The sequence below is a fragment of the Hyla sarda genome, chromosome 7 (genome assembly GCF_029499605.1).
Source record: "Hyla sarda isolate aHylSar1 chromosome 7, aHylSar1.hap1, whole genome shotgun sequence".
Lineage (NCBI taxonomy): Eukaryota > Metazoa > Chordata > Amphibia > Anura > Hylidae > Hyla > Hyla sarda.
In genome coordinates, this window is record NC_079195.1 from 109,163,368 (window position 1) to 109,180,627 (window position 17,260).

General features: G+C 40.4%; 1 protein-coding gene across 7 annotated transcripts in view; it reads right to left on the reverse strand.

The window, feature by feature from the left end:
- The window catches only part of LOC130282304 (uncharacterized), a 274,576-nt gene that overhangs the window by 30,406 nt on the left and 226,910 nt on the right, over positions 1-17,260 (reverse strand). For all 7 annotated transcript variants that reach the window (XM_056530397.1, XM_056530398.1, XM_056530400.1 and 4 more), the window contains one exon: positions 14,290-14,340. In XM_056530397.1, coding sequence (XP_056386372.1) covers positions 14,290-14,340 — 51 coding nt within the window. The remainder of the gene's footprint in view (positions 1-14,289; positions 14,341-17,260) is intronic.

Genomic DNA, 17,260 nt, shown 5'->3' on the forward strand with positions numbered 1-17,260 from the left:
GTGTATTTAGTATATATTACAAGGCTTGTGTTCGCATTGTTCGCTGGAGCCCAAAAATGTAGTGTTTTTTAGTGAAACGGAAGGGAAGTGATACCGATGCGCTCCTGAAAGTGACCGATTCAAAAGGTGTTGGATCGTCTTCTGATAAGACAGGCCAAGGAATTCCACAAAAACGGCCATGGCAGCATCAACATAAGAAGCCACCAGAAGATTCATCTGTGGGCAGAAAAATATGACCATATACTGAAAAATAATATTTAGCCTATATAGTTTTGTCAGCAACGGTGCGGACCCTCTACTTCCACTCTGAGTGATATGCACTCTTTCGCGTCTGAAGAGACACCTGCAAACCAAAAACGCAGAATTGAAAGATAGACTGGTGGGATATTTCAAGAGGTAACATGAGAGTATGATGAAAGACACCGCAATAGTTCACGGATATCTGCATACGTCTGAGAAAGCTTTACGCGCCTCATATGAAGTAAGTCTATTGGTTGCGAAAACAAGGAAACCTCATACTATTGTTGAGGAGTTGGTCCCTCCTGCAGCAATAAAATTGTAGAAATAATGATAGACAAGAAAGCAGTCGATACGATGAAAACTATCCAACATTTGGATGATACTGTAACAAGGAGAATTGAAGAAATGGCTGAAGATATAATCCATCAAGTTTGTGAGCAGATCAAAGTCAGAAAACAATTTGCATTACAGCTGGATGAGTCGACAGACATATCAAACAAAGCTCAGTTGATTATTCTTGTCCGGTATGTGGATCAAGTGGCGGGACTTTCAGAAGTATTAGCTTGCAAATCTTTGCCGGGAAAAAACAACAGCACAAGAGATTTTCAGAGTTCTTTCAGAGTTTCTTGCCGCTCATGGACTTGAATGGATGTGGTGTGTTTCTGTGTGCACAGATGGCGCAGCTAACATGACGGGTCACCGAGGAGGCTTGAAAGCATTGGTGAAAGGGAAAAATCCATCAGTAGAATGGATTCACTGCTTATTCAGCGACAATCACTTGCCTTGAAACTATTAAGCGTGGAGTTACATGAGACACTGAACACTGATCAGCGTTGTCAACTTTATCAAGTCATGTGCTCTGAACTCCCGGCTCTTTCGACTGGTTTGCCAGGACAAGGGTTCGGAACATGTAACTTTGTTTTTGCATATTGACATCAGGTGGCTGTCTCGTGGAAAAGTTTTAAACAGGTAATTTGAGCTCCGACATGAAATTTATGTCTCACATATCTTGAATAAACTTCAAGGACAGAACCGCAACATATTTTCTTCCATTGACAACATGCAAGCTTTTCTTAACAAATCCATCTATTGGAAAAACAGAATTTCTGCTGGGAGTCTTCAAGTCTTCCCAACAATTTCATGTTTTTGTGAAGAATCGAGCATCAAGCTTTCAATCATTCCTAATATCAAAGCATTGACCATCGATCATTTGAAGAATCTGGAAAACGAAATTCTCTGATATTTTCCTGAAATTGAAACAGCTGGTGCCCAGAACAACTGGATTGGCGATCCTTTTTGTGAAAACAATGTTGAGACAGCTGAACTTCCTGTTGACTTGAAAGAGAAATTATTTGAAATTGCGGCGGACATAACGTTGAAAGAAAGAATGGACAGCAACGTGGGAGATTTCTGGTACAGTGTGCGTAATGAATACGAAGATATGAGTAATGGAGTGTTGACGACATTGTTGCCTTTTCCATCAATGTATTTATGTGAAAGTGCTTTCTCGGCATTGACTGCAATAAAAACTAAAGAACGAAACCGACTTTAGCCTCTAACCGTCAGCAGCATCCATCCTCACATTAAATCTTTGATGGCACAGAAACAAGACAAAGTATCGCATTAGAAAGGTAAGCACACGCCATTAAGAAAATAAGTAATTTTATTACTTATTTTGTCCGCGGGTACCCCTCGCGCTTAAGTCCTGTGCAAAATTACAAGCGAGGGGTACCCGCGGACATTCTTTCACCCTTTGGGGGTACAGTCGCGAAAAAAGGTTGAGAACCACTGGTTTAGAGCATCACATTGCCTTCTATCTATAGTGCATCCTATGTTGCTGGCTGTCCTTCCTTCCTTGAATCACATTTCATAGGCACAAACCACTGCATACAGCCATTTAGATTGTGTCCATTCTGCTGTGGGGAAACATAAGGACTTAGCCCTTGTGAACATTGCTAATATCCTTATTCTTGGTAATATTTCCTGCTTCAAACACATTGGCCCAGATTTATCAAACTGCGACCAATCACAACTCAGCTAACGAGCTCTGGTAAAGTGAAAGCTGAGCTGTGATTGGTTGCTATTGGAAAATCTTTCCAGTTTTTCTCTCACACAGTTTGATAAATCTGGGCCATTAATTTCAAGAACGCACTGTTCACTGCCTAATATATCCCACCCCATGACAGGTATGAATGTCAATGTGACTAACTTCTCCACTTTTAATGTCATGGCTGATTAGTGTATAATCATATAATTAATGTAAATGGTTACATGTTAACCACTAAAGCACCATAGACCTCCAGGTATAATAGATATTAAGCCATAACCACAATTTATACTGTATATCTAATACTTATTTTTCACCATGAATAGAGTTCGGTATTAACTACTACACTACTCTAGATAATCGGAGAATGATACTATCACTAACTTCAAGACCACTCCATGTATTTGAGTATGAGGTCATTTATGTAGACAGTTGACAATCTTCCATATAATGGGGGCATTTTGGCATCCAGGTCCTTGCAAATCCCTCATCCTACATTTTCCTGTTAGGGTATGTTCCCGGGAGTGGAATCCCGTGCAGTGAACATTACCATCAGTGTGAACGGGTCTTCCGTGAGACCCGTTCACACTGCAGAGTTTCAGGAGCAGACAATTCCGCCGCTGAAATTGTTCCGCGCAAAGAAAGAACATATTCATTCTTTGCGCAGAAGTACGCAAGCACTGCATAGCCATCAATGGTGACGGCACAGCGCCGCGTGGTCTTACCGCCGAAGTATATTCGGCGGCGGCCGCCAGACAAAATCTCAACTGCTAAATTCATCAAGCAGAGATTCCAGAGTGTGAACATACCCTTAGAGTTTTAACCAGGTCCTTTATCTACAGTGAAGGATAATGTTAATTCTGTAGCACACAAATATCTTTCATTCCCTATGCACAAAGCTAGCTTCATAAAGACACAATTTGGACAAAGACATAAGTGTCTTGCACAGAGCCACCCTGACCTCAAACCCAAAAATAGCCATTGGATTATCTAGAAGGATTGAGAACCAGATCCTCTCATCCAACATCAGTATCTGACCTTACAAAAACATTTTTAAGGCCAAATGGGTGCACATTCCTACAGACATAAACTACAATGTTGTAGACATGAAGCTGTTGAAGTTACTGGGGGCCAACTCTAGATTAGCAGATATGATTTTGGAATGGGGTGTCCAACAAGCTCATATAGATGTGATGGTAAAATGTCCACTAACTTTTGACTAGACAATGTTTATATAGATAACAGAACAGCTGAATAAAATAGCTGCTATGTTTGTGCAAAATAGTAGTCTACTGAGCATGCATCATGAAGCAGAAGAACTCTAGAGGGTTAATTTCTTCCTTCGTTACATTATAATGTCTGATAGAATGATAGGGGTTATCCGAAGAGCAGAAAAGGGTACACATGTATCTAAAAAATATAGTCCAGTTAAATCAACCTTAACCCATCCCTATTTGGGAGGTCTATGGGACGTCCGGTACATGTCCTGATCATGTTACTCTCGGGCTGCAGAAATTTGCTGGGACTTTTAAACATCTGGCTGCCAGACCAACTTGATGATAAGGTATAAATTATCTGTCTAACAGGCAGGTGCAGAGAATGGTTAATGCGGGGGATGGAATGCGAGGATGAGATGTGAGGTCAAGATATGAGGACAAGAGTGTCATTGTTGCCTTTCCTCTCCTACATAGATTAGGTAGGAAGACCAGGCAATGCAGAGTACTTGGTCAAAATATAAAATAGCTATATGATAAAACAAAAAAAGGATGTTGGTTCCCGCACCCCACCCATTTTATAAGGTGCTGGATGTCCCAGACCTTACAAGCCTGGTAACTGACTGCTCAGAGGCACATTCACAGTGTAGGCTCCATCCAAATGAAGTCACCTTATCGTGGTGGGATGGTACACACTATTTAGCCAAATGGTAAGCTAAGAACCTCAATTTTTATTTTTCATTATAGTAATATAGCATTTCATAGTTCATATATATCTTTGTGCTAGCAGTGTGCTGCTGTATTGTCATGCTGGTGTATATTTAGCCTAGCAGCGTGCACCTGTACGCCGGGTCCATGCAATAGTTATGTATCAGTATGTGCTGGCCAACTTATCCTTTTTTTGTATTGCACATATGGAGGGGGGGGGGGTGGCTACCTCCATGTTGGAAACTATTTTATAGGGTGCTGGATGTCCCAGACCTTACAAGCCTGGTAACAGACTTCTCAGAGGCACATTCACAGTGTAGTGTCCGTCCCAATGAGGTCACCTTATCGTGGTGGGATGGTACACACTATTTGGCCAAATGGTAAGCTAAGCACCTCAATTTTCGTTTTTCATTATAGCAATATAGCATTTCATATATATCTTTGTGCTAGCAGTGTGCTGCGGCATTCTCCTGCTTGTATATGATAAAACAGGATTTTTGTATGATCCTGTCTAAATTTGTTCTAGAAACTGCAGTTTGTTATAAGGGAAAGGCTACAAAGCTGACATTTCCATGGACAGTAAAAAATATGAAACCCTGAGGAGATTGCCACTTCTTTACATGAATTTACACAATTGTATGAGTGAAGTAAAAAAAGGATACATTTTTGTGTCCAGAAACAATATACAATAGCTTAGCCTCATTCAAGTGAAAGGGGTTGGACTGCTGTACAAGGCCCAAACCAAGAACAGGAGGAGCACTTTTCAGGGGCAAAAAAAAAGAGAAATCTGTTCTAATGTCACTCAACACTTTCAAGGTATTTGGTTTTAGTTTTCAGAAAATATCAGTTATCAGTATTAGACCACAGCTATGCTGAAAATGTATTTTCCACATTTGAGGAGGTTTTTTCCTGTTAAATATGGATGATTTTTCATCTGCTAACCCAGCTCATATAAATAAAGTAACTAAATAAATAAAGTTTGTTTTCAGTTATACTTTAAGGCCTTTAAAAATTGATGGCCTATCCTCATCAATTTTAGATCAGCAGGGATCTGACTGCTTGGCGATGCTGCAGCGGAGGCGTGGGCGCTGTATCCTCTTCAATGTTTACATCCGCTGCAGGCCAGTACATACTTGCAAATGCAGCAATGTTCCATGCACTTGAATGTGAAACTGCTGCAATACCTTGTACTGCCTCTACAAAAAGTACAGCCCTTGTATAAACAGGCTGGAGGCCGATGTAAATATTAAAGAGGCTGCTGCACTCCCATGTGCACTGGAGCTTCTTCAAACAGCTGTAGCGTGAGGGTGCCTGGAGTAAGACCCCCACCGATCTAATATTGATTGCTTATTCTGAAGACAGGCATCCATTTTTAATGGCTTAACCCTTTTTATATGGTTTATTATTTGTTATGAGTTATATATCATTGGTTATTATTTGTTTGTATTTTTCTCCAATCTCCCGAAAAAAATGAGAATAATATTTAGAGGCTGCTCTAGTATTTACCTATGGTTTTCATAACACATTTTCATTTCACATCTTTGACGTCTTGTTGCTTCCAAAGTGATGGCACTTTATTGAAAATCCCATACAATTCAAATTTGTCTGTTTGGAGGGGTTTATTGTCTGTTACTAGTGTATTATTATCTCAGGAGCTGCTCTAACAAAATGTTTTTCTTGTATTATAAGAACAAGGGCTGTGAAGCTGGTGTGGCTTTTCATTGTTATTATTATTATTATTATAGATCTTGGTTGTAAACGCAGCAAGAAAATGTTGAAAGCTTCTGTTGGCATTAAAGGCAAGCCTTGTTTTGTAATACATTTGTTCAGCATGACAACCAATTCTTACTGTCACTTACACATTCATGGCAGTATGTTCACTATTTGAAAATATAATTTTTTTTCATTTGCATTGTGTACATTGGATAGTATACCACATTGTATATTTGCTCTGGTATGTTATTACAAGCTAATATCAACCAAACTCAAGAGGGGTCATGAAATATTGTCATCAGTGTCACCTGTACCAACAGGAAAGTGCGGGTGAAACTGATGACAGATTCTCTTTAATAATAAAGGTGAAGCTTATTATACCACTGGCTCCTGCACTTTTCTTCCAATATCTATAATCTGTATATGGCTGTAAGATATGTGACCGAGGACTAATGTGTCCCCTTGAGCAGACTGTCAAGCTATTAATGGAAGACTTCTAGGCTTTACAATGCTCACTGGGGAAATATGCAAAGTATCTCTCCTCCAGAAGGAAAAGAGCTTGCACTTTAGTGCCACCTAATTGTTGCTTCCCTGTAGGTCGATATTTGACTCTTTAAGAGCCTAGAAAAATGAATATGGATTATTAACCAAACAAGAATCTTCTCTAAAAGGAAGAGGACCCACCTTGAATGGCAGTTTTAGGGTTTTGCCCCACATCTATACACAGCATGGTGCTGGTTGAAAAAGAGGCCTTTAACATGGGACTGAGGGAGCCACAAGACTCCTTACTCTTTGGATGTGTCCCTCTCAGTCCCATATCAATGACTTCTTTGCTAACCAGCCTGCTCTGTGCTGATAAAGGACAAGAACCCTGAAATTGCTGTCTACAGATGGGTAACTCAGCTTTTTGGAAGAGACTCTAATTTGTCTTATAATCCCTAGCCGTGTTTCAAATTTGTTTAAAGGGTTGGAGCATTGCCTTACAAGACAGCTACCAACAATAGGTGGCACTAGACCACAAGCTCTCAGGAGCTTTCAACATGTGGTTTACAACCAAAATCCCTTAAAGTGGTACTCCGGTGAAAACCTTTTTTCTTTTAAATCAACTGGTGGCAGAAAGTTAAACATATTTGTAAATTACTTCTATTAAAAAATCTTAATCCTTCCTGTACTTATTAGCTGCTGAATACTACAGAGGAAATTCTTTTCTTTTTGGAATGCTCTCTGATGACATCACAAGCACAGTTCTCTCTGCTGACATTATTAGAATAATAACACTTTATTTATTGTTGTCCTTTGTGGGATTTGAACCAAAGTCCCCAGCACTGCAAGGCAGCAGTGCTAACCACTGAGCCACCATGCTGCCCTTAGCATACATCTGCTATGCATGGTTGCTAAAATGGACAGAGATGTCAGCAGAGAGCACCGTGCTCGTGATGTCATCAGTGTTCCAAAAAGAAAGGAATTTCCTCTGTAGCATTCAGCAGCTAATAAGTACTGGAAGGATTAAGATTTTTTAACAGAAGTAATTTACAAATATGTTTAACTTTCTGCCATCAGTTGATTTAAAAGAAAAAAGGTTTTCACCGGAGTTGATGGATCATTATTTTCTTGATAGGGATTATGTAGACTGTTTGAAAAGGAAAATAAACATTTTGTAAATAAATATGTAATCCATTAATTCACCATCTGAAGAATTCGATCGTAGCAGACATTTAGGACCAGCTTCAGATGAGTGTGTTACTTTATATCATAGGTTTCTGGAGCAAAATTCCATGCATGACCCTTGCCCAGTATGCAAGACCATTTAATCATCACATTGCCTGTTCTCTAAGTACAGATGGCACTGAACTGTGTTGTAATATAGAGACAATTTGTCCAGAGAAGACGGCTCCTGCACTTCCTATGATGTTAAATTGTGGCTCCCCTAATGAGAAGCGGAGGCTTAATTACTCTACAAGGGATAGAGGCCTCCTGTAATTGCTCGGAGACAATGCAGTACTGTACCAGCACCCTGACACGCTGCTTCTGCTTAGTCATGAATGTGGCAAGAGAATGAGGCTTTAAAAATACTGTACATAGTGCAGATAATTAATGTATGGCAGGAATACAACATAAATTCATTGCTATAAAATGTAACATTGTTACTGTGACCCCATTTGCTACATTTTTCTTTTTCTTTTCTTGGAAGTATAGAAATATAAACATAATATCCAAAAGAAAAAGAAACACGTAAAACAGCGCACACCCATATAAACATAGCTTATACAGTGATCCCTCAACTTACAATGGCCTCAACATACAATAGTTTCAATATACGTTTTTTCCTGGACCATTGTAACTTGAAACCAGACGCAACATACAATGCTACAGACAGTCCAGATCAGTGAGACATGTAACAACTGGAGGAATCAGAATGGGCATTTTACTGGAAAATCACCTGTATTACTGAGGTGCAAGCACTGACTGGCTGTCTGGTAGCGCCCCCTACAGTACAGGGAGGAACTACAAGTTCTGTACTACTCCTTACCTGTGCCAGGGTTAGCTGCTCCTTTGGACACCAAGTAAGAGTGGCTCCATTTGGGACACTGTGTGTACTGTATAGGACCCTAAAGAAGCTCCTGTCCTCTACATAAACCATTGTTTCCCAACCAGGGTTCCTCCAGCTGTTGCAAAACTACAACCCCCAGCATGCCCAGACAGCATGCTGGGAGTTGTAGTTTTGCAACAGCTGGAGGCACCCTGCTTGGGAAACACTGACATAGACACTGATTTACAGCTCCCAGCAGATCTTTATTACTTTTATATGTAAGAATTTTTTGGATGACATTTTGGGGCTTCAGAACCAATTATCAGGTTTCCATAGAGTTCTCAACATACAATGGTTTCAACATACAATTGTCATCCTGGAACCAATTACTATTGTAACTTGAGGGACCACTGTATAAAATTGTTACTAGAAAAAACATTTATAAAATGAAAACTGCACAACGTATCAGCACGAGCTATAAAAGGTACTGGTCAATGACAGTTCTGTATCTGAGTTATTACTGCTTATGAAGAAAATGGTTAACAACCAGAAAGGCCCCCAATCTAACTCTGAAATAGGTTGTTATCCAGCTTTCTCAGACCCCTGAATGGCAAATATGCCTAGTTATGCAGTGATTTAAGAACTTGCATCACTGCAGAACTGGATACATTTACCCTTAAAAAGCCTAGGAGCATTGGAAGGTAAGGCTAATGCAGCTATAATGTCACCCACGTTTATCATGAATAAACCAATGGATAACAGTTTTCATGAACAAAAATTCACTTTTTTCATTTAGTCATGATTTTCTATGTAAAAGGTCAACAACATATTGTTTCATTGTGTCTGGAATCAAATCTTACTCTCTTTTTTCTCATGTCAGTGTTCTGGTTGGAGACATAAGTGGTTCACCTTGGCAATGATTGTATCAGGTTGTCAATGGAAAATGACTAATCTAGCACTGAGTCTCCCCTTCCTCATGTCCTATAAGGACATGCAGGCATCACAGGGGAAAGACCCCTGCTCAGGATCACATTTAAGAAGTCAGAGTGGACAGCAAGAAGTATCAGCAACTCCAGTTTGTGCTGACTGGGCTGTCCATACATTACTGCTGCAGAAGACATTTAGGGTCAGAAGGCAGATCCTTGTCCGTCAGCAGACAGTAGGGCGAGCTTCGTGTAATAAAACAAATGTTGTTTAAATAAAGCAATCCATATAAAAGTTTCCCCCCCAAAAAACACTTGTGACATAAGACAAGCATCCAGACCCATCAACTCATGAATTCTATAGAAGCATGTTCTGGACTGTTTTGCACAGCAGACTATTACCCTGCTTCTGTGGGTGACGAACAATGCTGCGCAGGTAAAATGTGTCTCTCTGAGTTATATCTGTTCTGTACTCAAAGTCTTTGCAAGTTTGTGATGGCAGCTGGATACATAAAACACTTGTGACACAAGGTTTTGGATAATAATATTAATTACTGCAAACCTATGAAATACTATGACATTGCTATGTGGGAGGCTACATAGAAAACTGCAAACATAATGCCCCTTTCTGTGTGGTCTTTCTACGCTGCAGACACCAGGGAAGGACCAAACTGTAGGATAGTATAAAAGCAAAATGTACCATTCCTGAAGCTGATGGTGGTTGCAAAACGTATAAAATCACCTTTTTATTTCTCAACCAAGTGTCAAGGAGGCAGAGCTGAGTTGCTCAAGTGCCACAGCCTGCACATCTACCCCCTTGCCCTCACCTTCCATCCCCTCCTTGAGCCCCGTACGTCAGTCAAGTAGGAGCTGGGAGGTGAGGCCAAGCAAGGAAGCATACCAGACTGTGGCACCTGAGCAGCTCAGCCCCGCCTCCATGACAATTGGCTGATATATAAAAAGGTTATTTTATAACTTTGTAACTACCATCAACCCCAGGATAGGTACAGTTTTTTTTTTTATCCTAACATCTATCCAGCTTTAAGCAGCAAACACAGCTGGGCTACTTCTGGGTTGGATCCCATGATTTAACCCTTTGGCATCATTGCTTGCACATTAACCGTGCGGCAGCTATAAAACCACAGTAAATGCACATTAACAGGATGATGTGTTCAGGAGGCACACCTTCACTATTGGCAGCTGTATTTTTTTTCTATGAGTTTGCATGGCAGCCCGGGCTCAATAAAGAAAGGCCCACAGGTCTAGTATCTATTGTACTCCTACAATCCCCCCCCCCCCCCCCCCTCTTAAATTTTTTCGTTACCCTCCCTAAATAAATAAAGTGTTCTTAACATTATAGTAGTGCCATTAAATAATATGACTCATCTCACGTAAAAACAAGCCTTGAACAGAACATCGACAGATTAAGTAAAACGTTAAGACTTTTGGAATGTAGTCACACAGAAATAAGAAAAACACCCAAAATAGCTGCATCCCTAAGGGTTAGAATATTTCTTTATATTGGTCCCTGGGTGAACCATGACACTAACAGGTAATGAAGTGATGATCCAGGATAGATTATGGGACCTATGATAAGGAGGAATTTGTGGGGCGGTGTTTATATTCATTTCATTTAAAGGTATCACGCCCCATCATACTCAAGCACTGCACCATTATCTCTTGCTAGAAAGCAAAGTTGTGCACCAGAGTTGGTTCTCCTGTCAAAGTGAAACTGAGGAGAGATCAATTTGAATATTGCTTGTGTGTGCAGGACCTTGATGTTGTTTGCCATCACTGCAGCAAAATTTTGCAACAACAATACACGTTATCTAATTTTAGGGCATCCTATATCCTGACTCACCTCTGCTTTCTAAATAGAAGACAATCCAATGGCTCCAATTTACATTTCCCGCAGTGAAAACAATCTATTGTTCTGTCATAACCCGAATGTAATTTGCATATGTAATTTGCATATATTAGTAGTTATTGACTACTTTACTTTGCAATTAAACTATTGGGAAATATTACGGTCACATCAGGAAGGGAATAGCGAGGCCCTACTCTTACTCAGACCACTGTTCCTATATACTTGAAAATATACCCTAGGTAGCAGACTCCTAACTGGGCGATGGTCCCAGGGCTGGACTTAAGTGCAGGAACAGCCCTGGGACCATCAAACAACAGCCAAAACAACAAACAAAATGGTCAGGGAAACGGGTCAGGACGTGAAGGGTTAAGCAAGAGACAACCCACAAACTGGGAAGCAGGAAAGTACAACAACAGGTATACAGAGTATATAGTAGCATAGAACCAAAGAGATATCCGCACTCACCGAAAGGTATTTGACTCGAAGCTCCTACATAGAAACACCTGTGGACCCAGGTTGCAAAGATGAGTTGGTGATCAGAGGCAATCACAGGTAATCTCGCACAATGTGTGCTTCTTACGGCCTCAAGAGGCATGAATAAGCGTACATTGTGCAAAATTACCGTTGTGCGCTGCTTCCGGCCGCAATGTGCGCTTCTTCCGGCCTCAAGAGGCCGGAAGAAGTGCACATTGCGCAAAATTACCGGTGATTGCCTCTGAGCACCCACACATCTCTGCAACCTCGGTCTACCGGGGACTTTATGTAGGAGCTTCGAGTCAAATACCTTGCGGTGAGTGCGGATATCTCTTTGGTTCTATGCTACTATACACTTAACAAGTCTGTCCTTTGTTTTACATTCTAACACCAACACAGACTCAGCATTTAGTTGTCTGCATTGCTGCACTGCTATCCTGTTCCCGTATTAACCCCCGATTCGCCTATTAACAACGGTGCCGTCCTTTGCCTCTGTCCACACATACAGTTATACAGGGTACTGACAGCAAGAAGATTTAACAGCAGGTATTTAGATTACTGGCAAACAGGTACAGTGTACAGGTCAGAATACAGGTTGACGATACAGATTCATATTCAAACAAGATAAAGCAGAAGGGGCAAGGGAAAAAGCAAGAAAAGCAATGTGTCAGACCTACAGCGTGGTAAAGTACAAAACAAAAGCAAAACCGAGGAAAGGGCAGGATACAAGCCAGGGTAAAAATACACAGAATAAAAACATTAACAATGGCAGAAAGAACTACAGAAAGACAGGACAAGGCTAAAATCAAGACACACAAGTCAGGACTGCAAATCAAGAACCCAGCCAGGATGGTAAAGGAGAAAACTAAATACCCCGCCTGAGCAGCTGGTTGGTCCAGGACTCCTCACTGACCAGAGAGCAGCATGATACCTTGCTTCTTAGTGACATACTACTGTGTGACCACTGGGGATGGCCTTTAGGAAAAAGCTGTATACTGTAGAAGAGATAGACCCCTGGTGGAGAGGTAAGGTCCCTACTGCTGACGTATGTGAAGCATCATTTATTTATGTGACCTTGGTGTCTTAGGTGGTGCATGATACTTCAGTCTTTGTGTGACTGCTAACTTGCACATTGCAATGTATTCTACTAAAACTTGCTTGCCTTGTCTGCGGCTTTGCTTACGTATTTCCTTTTTCTTTACTCAATTCGTTTTTTATTAAAAAACAACAGGTCCATCAACATTAAGAAGCAATGTCACAGTAGATTATTGCGCAGCAATGTCAAGTAAAAGTATACAATGTACCAGTAATAGAAACACTTCGTAAACAATAAAAAGAAAAAAAAAGGAGGAGGGGTTCCTTGCTTATATCTAAGTTTAGACATTTTTTATTTTTCAAATATGGAGGTTAACAGTTTGGTTCTACAAAAAGGAACTATCAAGAGATCATGTTCTTGTTTTACAGTAAGGACTAAGAACATAAGGGCTGTCATGATGCAGCCAACGTGTCAGGTAATATTTCAAGAGCAAGAGATTTCTTTAAGGTCAGATGATGCATGTACACTGCATAGAACTCTATAGACTTTAAGACAGTCTCTTTCTTTAATTCTGTAATTTTATGGAATTACAAAAAGAACCTTTCACTACTAGAAGGGAACAAATGTGGAAACGCTGAACATTCAAAGGAAGTCTTATATCAGCTTCAAGTTAAGAGCTTTTAGCATCATTCCCATACTTGTACAATCTACCCAAAGGCAGGTTGGGTTCTGTAAAGTGTAGCTATAATAGAATAGACTAGGGCCAATCTATTAGTGCCAGGGCAGAAATGATGGTTTCCTTTGTTCACAGAACTATTTTGAAAATTGGTGGTTCGGGGATATAAGCATTAGGACTTCTCAACACACTACTTAGTGACCATCCAGTCCAGGGGGAAGGGGTGGGGGTCACCTTTCATTAAACATTTGAAGCTGACTGCTACTTTTTTTGCCAGAGCCATAGGGGACCAAGTATTTTAACCCTCCTCCCCCTTACAGACTAGTAGTCAGGATACCACCTGGTGAATGTAAGGGCATGCGGAGCTATAGTTTCAAAACAGAGAGCCAAAGGATCAAGAGGAAAGTATGCATTTTTTACAAGATGATCCTAAATAGTGTCCATGTTTTTATACAAAATATTAGACATGTCAAGTGGACATATCAAAAGTTCTGATTGGTAGGGGTCTGAGTGTTCAGACCCTGTCTGATCTTTAGGTATTGCGTGCTTCACTCCCCAGCAAGCCACAATCTCAGTCAACCACAAAGTAAAGCGTGCTGCCGCAGGTAATATTTAGAGATCAGTAGGGGTCTAGACACAGAGACCCCGACCAATCAAAACTTTTGACATATCCCTGGGACATGTCAAAAGTTTTGTAGACCAACAGGGACACTTTAATACTGTTGTTGCAAATGTTTACTCAAACTTTCTGACACTGCTGATGTAAGGAATTTCTATACATAATGAAGTAGTGACATCGCCGCAGTACCTATCTGAACACACACATACAGTAAAGAAGAAAATCGTATCATTTTACATTACCTTGGAAATGTTACTGGAACGGCTGACTGAACGGCCCAAAGACTTTTCATTCTGAAATAAAACGTAAATGGGAACACATCCGTTAAAAGTGATATCACATGAAAGACAAAGAAAGACAAAGAAGAGAACAGACAACAAAGACCATTAGTCACTATAGCTAAATGCTTATTACAGGTGTATTGTGCTGAAAGACAGTTGTATCAACCTTCACGTTATAATGAGGTTTCCTGGTAGAATGCTAAAAAAAGAAGGAGAACTGAATAAAAACACTTACAGGGTTAATCTGTAATCATAGAGACACATAGAGCAGCATATAGACACCAGGTAAAGGGACGATAAATCCCCCCAGTGTGTACAGAGCGTAAGCAGTCACAACAGTCCAGCTTGCAAATGAAGCTGTTCCATTTAATGTGTCTATATCAGTATTTCCCAACCAGCCTCCAGCTGTTTGCTAAGTTTCTCTCTTTTTTTTTTTTTTTTTTTTTAATGTATTCAGTGCATTGGAGGAAAAAAAGTAGTTGCAAAAGTACATATAGTTCTCATTTTAATCCATTGTAAATGGAAAGAACATAAAGATTCCAAAGATTTCTACAAAATCCTGACAGGATTTTAATCATAAAGCAATAAAGTTTAGAATTTTGATATTTATCCGTACATGAAGACCATCCATTTCTTCAATGTTATAATTATCTGTTACAAGTAGGTGTTTTTTGTTTTTTTTAATAAAGTTCTGTCTATGATACCAGGAGAACCCAGGTGATCTTCGAATAGGATGCCTCCATGACAGATATAGTTACTCTCAGATCATAAGTTTATTTCACTGTTACTGAAGATCTGACAGAATAGGCTCTTAAAGGAAATCAGTCACCAGTGTCACCTGCACTAATCTGACGGTACCGACAGGTATTGCAGGTGACACTGATGACAACAGTACTCACCTTGTCTCCTTCCATGCAGGGGATCTCCAGTAATCTTCTCCGCTAGCTTCAGCTCCGGGCCTGGCTTGGGGCTTAGTGACAACACCGCTGCTGCTCTCTAATGGGTCCCGATGCTAGAGAACAGCAGCAGTGATGTCACTAAGCTCCGCCCATGCCCCAAACCGGGCCCGAAGCTGAAGCGAACGGAGAAGATTACAGGAGATCCGACAGGTTGGTGCAGGTGACACTGGTGACAAATTTCCTACTATAAAGTTAGAAATGACCTTTTCAGAAAGTGCCCTTTAAATTTGAAGAAACTCCTCTGCTATCCCAGTGCACAGATCTCAGGAATTTGGATTCTGCAGGATGACACAGTATTTAATGTGCACTCAAACTTTTTCGGTCTTAAAGCTAGGAACTTGCCGCTTTTCCCATTCTTTTAATAGAAATGTCAGACGAGAATGTTGCTGGATTTAGCTTCTTCGATCATTTATACACTTGTGGCTTTCACAGCAGCAGAATACGTGACCTGTAACTGGGTATGTTTTGGCCTTGTTATAATTGAAGATTTCACTGTCAAAGCTGTTGAACTGCTAAAATCTCAACTCTGCAACCTTTGGTTTTTTACAAAATCTCCAGTCATCATTTGGCAACTCAATTTCCCAGTATTTCATTGCTTATGACACCTCATGACTTCTATTCTACAAAGGGACTAACTCAAAGACAAATGCACCTTTTGGCTTGTTCTCTGTAAGGTTTATTTGGAAAAGGAAATGTCTACTAGAATTATTTGATTTAAATATGAAAAAACAATCTTGCAAGGACAACATGAAGCTGCTATACAGCACAACAAATCTGAAAACATTTTGTTTGTTATTTTGGTTTGGTTTTTTCCCAAGTTTATTTTTCCAAATATATTTTTTATTCCAGCCATGTACAAAATATTAACAAGACATTGTAGTTTTTACCTTGGTCACTAGATGTCAGCACAAAAAGCTGATTACCGTATTTGCTTGATTATGAAATGACCCTGATTATAATACCACCCCCAACTTTGGATCATATTAAAGAAAAAAAAACTAAAAGACCTGAATGTAAGAATAATTTATAGCCATTCTCCCATTCCATGTCCAATTCCCTCTATTCGATGTCCCCTCATTCCTCCCCATTTGATGTCCAATATCCATACCTGGATGGGATTCAGCAAATCAAAGAGCTTATCTGAGGCATTCGCTTCCCTATCATGTGGCTCTGCTGCATATATTGCTAAAAGATCACTTCCTCCCAACACTAGGTACTACTGGGAGTCACACAGGAGCTGGGCTGCAACAAGGGAAGGTTTCGATTTTAAAACCACCTTGATTATAAGACCAGATTGTTTTTCAGAAGTGCTCTCTTGAAAAATTATTTACTTATAATCTATCAAATATGTTATTTAAAGCAAGCATACCCCCTCAGGTTTTGTGGGGCACAGTTCTATTAACGAATTGTGCCACTATTTATAAGTGACTGGATTTCACTAGGATATGCTTTCCCTTACTAACATGTTGGTGGTATGACTGTTTGGACCCCCACCTACCTGGCTACTTCACACTCATTTTCAGCAACCTATTTAGCAAGGAACTGCAACATAGCTCCATTTCGTTGAACAGGCCCGGTTGCAGTTCCCTGCATAAAGGGTGACCGAGAGTCTTCTATGCAGAAGTCTTTGTTCTCTGGCTTAAAAAACCAAAGAACCGGATGCGCTCTATGGTGTATTACCCTCAGTGTATGGTAATGCTCAATGTGGACTGCACTTACCGCTAGCAGTTGTAATCCAATCCAAGTACAACCATGGGGTAACGTGTGAAAGAAGACAGGGTCTATGCAGACACTCCACGCTGTGTCAACGGCACCAAACAGCGGACATACCTCCGGGAACAGAGCAGGATGAATGGGCACTGAGACTAGGTAAGTTACTAAATGGATTTTATTTTCCCACAATGCAACGCGTTTCACGGACTGGGCCGCTTCCTGAGGAAGCGGCCCAGTCCGTGAAGCACGCTGCATTGTGG